Genomic DNA, 6,786 nt, shown 5'->3' on the forward strand with positions numbered 1-6,786 from the left:
TTTATTTTATTTTATTTATTTTTTTTGGCGGAACTGGGGGATGAACTCAGACTCTTGCGCTTGCCAGGGAAGCGCTTATTCTACTGAGCCATCTCCCCGGCCCCTCTAGGCATAGCTTTGTAAATTAAAAGATGTTATTGCTTTTTGCATGGCCTTGCTTTGTCCTTTTTGCATTTCAAATTGTTTAAAGGAGCTACCTTGTGGGTTTTTTTTTTCTTGGCTTGTTTATATTTTTGTCTTTTTGAAACAAGATTTCACTACGTAATTCAGGCTGGCCTGGAACTCACTTTGTAGCTCAGGCTGGCCTGGAACTCCCAGGGATGCTCCTGCCTCAGTGCTGGTATTAATAGGCATGCACCACCAAACCTGGCCCGTTGCTTTGTGTATTTCTTTCAAGTTGTTGTCTCATCATTTGGAATTTTTTTATTGTTGATGATGATGCTTTTTTTTTTTTTCCTTGATAAATCTTTAGACTACTCTTTGTTAGGGAACAGGATAGGAAAGACCTTTTGTTACCTTATATAAGAGGAAGAAGTCTGAATTAAGCATTGGGTAGTATTGCTTTGGAATAACCTGATAGAAGTTAAGTTTAACTTATATGGAATATAAACTAGACACATGAAATGACCTCATTTCTCTTAACTTACTAGCACTGCTTTCATGTGTGCTAAGTCATGCTTGAATTTAATTACGAAGGTGCCTTGCTTAAATAATACTCAATTCAGTTGATTTTAAAAATTAATGTGATAATAAGACTTTGCTATTTGAGAAGTTTTTGGCAAATAATGAAGAATATATAGGTTTTGAGATACTCATATATAAAGGCATTTACATTGACCTTTTTATCACTGTAATAAGGCCTACCCTCTCCCCTCTTCCTGTAATAGTGGTAATTGCACGCGGGCCTCTCACACAGGCTGTCCCCAACTCTTTTATTTTTTAAATTTTGAGATGAGTTTTGCTAAGTCCCTTAAATTTGTGGTCCTCCTACCTTAGCTTCCCATAGTGCTTGCTTTACAGGCAGATGCCACCACAGTAGGCTAGGGCAACCCTTTTCTGGTTGGATTCCCCCACCACCCAAAGAAAAAAACCCATTACTCACTTCCTTTTCCTCTTTGTTTTTCTTCTGGTGTTTTGGCCAGGGTCTCCCTGTCTTACCTGCAGTTCAGGATGGCCTTCAACTCACCACAACTCTCGTGCCTCAGGCTTCTGAGTCTGGGATTACAGGCATGTGCCCCACACTGAAGCACAATTTTTACTTTCAGATTGTAAGTTACTTTAAAATGATGTCTTTGTGTGTTTTGATCTACAATTTAAATATATAATGTCTTTTTCTAGTTGGATTGGATGCTGCTGGCAAGACGACCATTCTGTATAAACTCAAGTTAGGGGAGATAGTCACCACCATTCCTACCATTGGTAAGAAAGCTTATAGATGAATTTCGTTTCTAGTGTAATGGCAGAGCTTACAGAAGTAGTGCTCTGTGTGTAAAACTTGCTGATGATCTTATTAGGACTTTACCAAAGCTATTCTGAAGAGAATAGAGGACTTTATCATTTCAATGGTGCATTATTGTGCCTAACAATCATTGTTTGTTTTTTCCTTGTAGGTTTTAATGTGGAAACAGTAGAATATAAGAACATTTGTTTCACAGTGTGGGATGTTGGTGGTCAAGATAAAATTCGGCCTCTGTGGAGGCATTACTTCCAGAATACCCAGGTAAGGAGTGCTGTAAGGTTTTATAACGTCTCTGTATGGTGCTGGTCAGTTTTTGAACTGATTGGACTCTGTCCTGTTTGCTTGGATGTTGGTATTTACTGTATGAGTGGGCACTTTCCTTTTCACCACTCCCGTATTGTGTAGTACACACTCAGGCATGCCTTGGAGGACCACATTCATTCCTGTGGAGGGCTATGTAGCCATCTCGGTACGATTTTGAAAGCTGAGGTGGCAGTGCTGCGATGTGGACCTTAAGGATGAATTGAGTGTCTCTCATTGTTGGTTCTTTTGTTTTTTAGAAAATAAAGGAATGTATGGCTTTCTGTCATAGTAGTTTCTAATGCATGTGAGACAGTGACAGACCTTCTTTTAGCCTAGTTATGCTTATGGAACATAATGAAGGTGAATCTGTTGTGTTGACTTCTAAGGTACATTGTTATGCTGTTGTGTGGTGTACATGTTCCAGCCTGGGGGAGACTTTAAGGGTTCTGCAAATGAGGAGTTCTCAAATTTGACTGCATATTAGACTCCCCTGGGGAACTGAGCCTCACCAGCCCAGTCACAGCCCAGGAGCACTTGAGCAGAATCTCTGGAGCTTGTCAGCCAGGCCTCGTCAGGACTTGTCAAGCATAGTGTGTGTAGGAATCACCTGGATTTTAAACTTGTTTGTGACAGGGTCTGGTTGTGAGTAGTTGAGGCTGGCCTTGAACTGACGGTGTAGCCCAGGCTGGCCTCAGAGTCCGGGCGCTTCTCCCGCCTGAGCCTCCTGAGCGGTAGGATTACAGGCGCGCACCACCAGGCCCGGCTTACCTGGAAGTGGATCCAAGATAGCGATGGGTTTAGCAGCACTTGGCTGAGCCTGGGATTCTGTAGTTCTGGTGAGTTCCTCTAGTGCTGCTGATGTTGGGATTCTGTAGTTCTGGTGAGTTCCTCTAGTGCTGCTGATGTTGGGGTTTAGAACCGCAACACTGTTGATGTTTGCGGGTGTAAGGAAGGCCCTTTTATACTTTAGGGATGTTTAATAGCGTTGTTGTCTACCCACTAGTTATGCTACCAGCACCTCAAACACTATTTGTAGCAATTAGAAATGTGTCTATGCTTGGAAAGTATGTCTTAGGGGCAAAATTTCATCCTGCTGGGAACCAATGTTCTAGTCAGTGTATTTTATGTTTGAGAAAACTGTAACTTCTTTAGAATGTCTTCAGATGAGAGTTTTTGTCTTCAACATAGTCCCAGTTCTATTTTTCCACTCCCCAAGGGTTTGCTCATCAGTTTTTGTTTACCACTAAGTTTATATTTTTTAAGGCACAGTTAAAGTATGATCCTATAAACACCTGATGTTTTAACATTTGCAATGTTGTGCCATCTTCCAGCACCTGAACTGCATATATATGAACTATGTTTGTTTTTCTTAAGGGTGGATTCTAAGGTATACAACAGCTTTTGACATAGGAAGTCAAAGTAAAAGACATATATACATATTACATATATACATATATATATATATTTGTATATATTATATAAGCCAACCATAATAAGTTTTATAGCTACATGAAGGATAGGTCCTTATATACATTTATATTTCATTTTTAACAGGCTTATAAATGTTTATAGAAGAAAAGCCCAGCTTACAGAAAAATAATGTAACAACTAGGGCTGAGGTTTGAATTTGAGTCTTTTTGCATCATAGTCTCTTGTCTCAGAAAATACCAAAAGTTTTTCCAAAGGGTATTCTATTGATAGTTTCCAATAGAAATACTACTTGATATGAGAATTTTTGTCTTAGTTTCTCATCACTGATCCACTGTGTCTGATATCCACCATGCAAAGGAGGGGAGGTTTAGTTTAGCCCTGCTTTTGAGACTGTGGTTGGTTCACTGCAGGTCAGAAAAGGCATGGTGGGATCTTGGCAGAGGAAAAGCTGCTCATGTCATTGCTGCCTGGAAGCAGACCGGTTCCTGAGAGCAACAGAGGAGGGAGACGGAACCTTCTCTGTCACACCCCTTACTAAGCAGAGCACCTACCAGCACATTCAGGTGCTGGATTAATGCACTAATGGGTGTTGCGTCCCCAGGATCCCATCTCTTTCCAAAGCCCACAGGAGAAGTTTGTGGAGGGCTGGCCAAAGGGGTGGGGGGCAGATACCCGGGGCCAGCCTTGCCTGCCCTGCCCTCAGGGTGCACTGAGATGGAGTTGAAATTAGGCATGGTAGCGTTCTTGAGCCTATAATCCCAGCACTTGGGAGGCTGTAAACAGGAGAATCACTACGAGTCCAATCTGGTAGTGACACCCTGAAAACTGTGTAGACCCTTCCCTAAAATACAGAAAAGAAAAAGAAGAAAAAGCTTGTGGAACATTCTGTATCTAAGCCATAACATTAGACAAGGATATTATCATTTTATGACCAGAGCTTGAAATAAGTTTTAGATGCCCCTGGTGATGCTGAGGAATAAACAGAAAGCAAATGACAGGCCCTTTTTTTCTGTATCTAGTCCACGTATATAAATAAGTAAAAGCACAGGATTATTTTAAGTGCTATAAGTGATGAGAAGTAGGAGTCAGGATTATGAAAAGAAGAGTAAATTCTTACTTTAATAGGAAAAAATTAAAGCTATGAAATTAATCTGTTCTTGTCTTCTAAGAATTTTATATTTTCCTACTTAAAAGATTTTAGAAAAGTCTTAGTTTAACTAATTGCTTCCAAATGCACATTTTTTGTAATCCAGAATTCTTTTTTTAGTTTTTTGTGGGGTTTTGTGTATCTTGTGCAGGGTCTCAGAGCACAGCTCAGACTCCTAGTAATCTTCCTGTTTTCAAGCCTCCCATGACTAGAATTACAGGAGGGTGTCACCACTCCCAGACTCACAGTCTCCCAGCTCATTGTGCACAGGGGTGGAGCCAGTGTGACATGTGGTGCCAGGGATTGAAGCACGTACTTAGTCCACTGAGCTATCTCGCCAGCCCTATAATCCAGATTATAATATTTGAGTACTTTTAAAAATTGTTACTGCTGTCTTTTTTCCTCAGATTTTTTCAAAAATTTTTATTTATTTATTTATTTATTTATGAGAGAGAGAGAGAGAGTGGTGTGTGTGTGTGTGTGGCCAGCTCAGCCCACCAGGGGGCGGGGCTGGCTGGCATGTGGCGCTGGGGGATCGAACCGCGGTCCCTGATGCTTTGCTAAGCTTGTTCTAAGTAGGTGCTTTAGACCACTGAGCCATCTCTCCAGCCCCTTTCCTCAGATTTTTATTTAATCAAGCAAACCTGTTAAGTTTTCATGACATTTTGCTTAAGCCTTTTCCTTAGTATAGAGTTGGCAGATAACAGTCTAGAGCAAAGTTGTTGTTTTCCACAGTAACAGAAAATTATATAAATAGTGTTGTTCATAAAATCACTGTGGGCTAGGAAGATGGCTCAGCAGTCTAAGTGCCTGCTTGGAAAGCACAGGAACCTGAGTTCAATCCCTGGTACCATGTGTCATGCAGCCCGGGAACCCTAGGTGTACTGCGCTGGCCCAAAACTGGGCTTGGTGGTACATGCCTGTAATCCTAGCTCTGGGGAGGCTAACACAGGAGGATCAATGCAAGTGTAAACTGTGTAGAAAGACCCTCTAACAAATAAAATAAAAATAAATCACAGTAAAGGATCCACTCCCTTCAGCTCTCCCCATATTCTTTTCATATTGTACATGCCTTACAGTAAGTAATTCAAGTAAATACATGGTTCTTTAGGGTCCCTGATTTATTTTTCCTTATATCCTCACTTTGTGGCTATTTTGTTACCTGTGTTTAAGTATGTTGGGTGAAAAAATAGGGATAACATTTTATAATGATTAACACAGCTTATGAAAGAGATCCCAGGGGCTGGAGAGATGGCTCAGTGGAATAAGCACTTCACTGGCAAGCGCAAGGGTCTGAGTTCAAACCCCGGTTCTGCCAAAAAATAAATACATAAAATACCAAAAAGAAAGAGATCCTGGGGGCTGGGGAGATGGCTCAGTAGAATAAGTGCTTGCCTGGCAGCGTGAGGGCCTGAGTTCAATCCCCGGTTCCGAAAAAAAAAAAAAAAAAAAAAGAAAGAGATCCCAAACAGCATTCTTCTCCCCACCCCCACCCCCCAGCATTCAAGTCCTGACTATAGCTTCTGGTAAAACATTGTCTTCCTCGTGCTTAACCCTTTACCCCTCTGGGGTGTGTGTGTGTGTGTGTGTGTAAAATTTAGTGTGTCTTTTAATTGCTATAATTTTGTTACAATTTATTGAAATAATTTTTCCCCAGGGCCTTATTTTTGTGGTAGATAGCAATGATCGTGAAAGAATTCAGGAAGGAGCAACTGTGCTGCAGAATATGGTAAGCGTGTGCTTGAAATCTGTCATTTTTCTATGTGAGTGTTAACGGGGTGGTGGTGTTAGTTGTTTTTATACTTTTTTTAGAGATAGACAGAAGATGGTAGGACATTCCTCAGTTCTTTAAGAATGCGTATAAAATCTGCCATGGAGTTATTATTTATTTATTAATCTTGGGCTAAAGCTTGCACCCGGGGTCTGAGTTCACGAAGCATGCAGTCTGCCACGGAGCTACACCCCCAGCCTCTTTAGAGACAGCTCTGAAAAACAGAAGAGGAGCAAGTTGAGTGAGTTGAGGAGGTGCAGCTTGCTCTAGAGGGTCCACGACTGGTGGTGATGCATGTGTCTGGTTCAGGCTGTCTGGGTCAGTCCTGTGTCATATGTCACAGAGCTCAAGTTCCCTGTACTTACTCAGTTTTGACTTAGAGATTCTGGTTGAAAACCCTCCTTCCTGAGGTTACTGGGTTCACTTTGCTCTGTGCTTTGCCGGTACTTCCTTGAGAAATATTTTGTGGTAACAACCGTGGTAAAGAAGTAGAGATGATTTATTTGGCTAGCAGTGCCACTTAAGCCATGCCGTTTAAAATCACATTAATGTTTTTATATGTTCATAGTGTTCAGAATCCTAGAGAGAGGGGCCAGGGAGATGGCTCAGTAGAATAAGCCCTTGCCTGGCAAGTGCAAGGGCCTGAGTTCAATCCCCGGTTCCGCAAAAAAAAAA

General features: G+C 41.4%; 1 protein-coding gene across 1 annotated transcript in view; it reads left to right on the forward strand.

Moving 5' to 3' along the window:
- LOC101567063 (ADP-ribosylation factor 4) overlaps positions 1-6,695 on the forward strand; it is a 12,727-nt gene extending 6,032 nt beyond the window's left edge. The window contains exons 2-4 of the mRNA XM_023715768.1: positions 1,339-1,419; positions 1,611-1,720; positions 5,998-6,695. Of these exons, the coding sequence (XP_023571536.1) occupies positions 1,339-1,419; positions 1,611-1,720; positions 5,998-6,114 (308 nt within the window). The 3' untranslated portion in view covers positions 6,115-6,695. The remainder of the gene's footprint in view (positions 1-1,338; positions 1,420-1,610; positions 1,721-5,997) is intronic.
- The last annotated feature ends 91 nt before the right edge of the window (positions 6,696-6,786 follow it).

Source organism: Octodon degus, unplaced genomic scaffold (assembly GCF_000260255.1).
Source record: "Octodon degus isolate 3935 unplaced genomic scaffold, OctDeg1.0 scaffold00043, whole genome shotgun sequence".
Classification (NCBI taxonomy): domain Eukaryota; kingdom Metazoa; phylum Chordata; class Mammalia; order Rodentia; family Octodontidae; genus Octodon; species Octodon degus.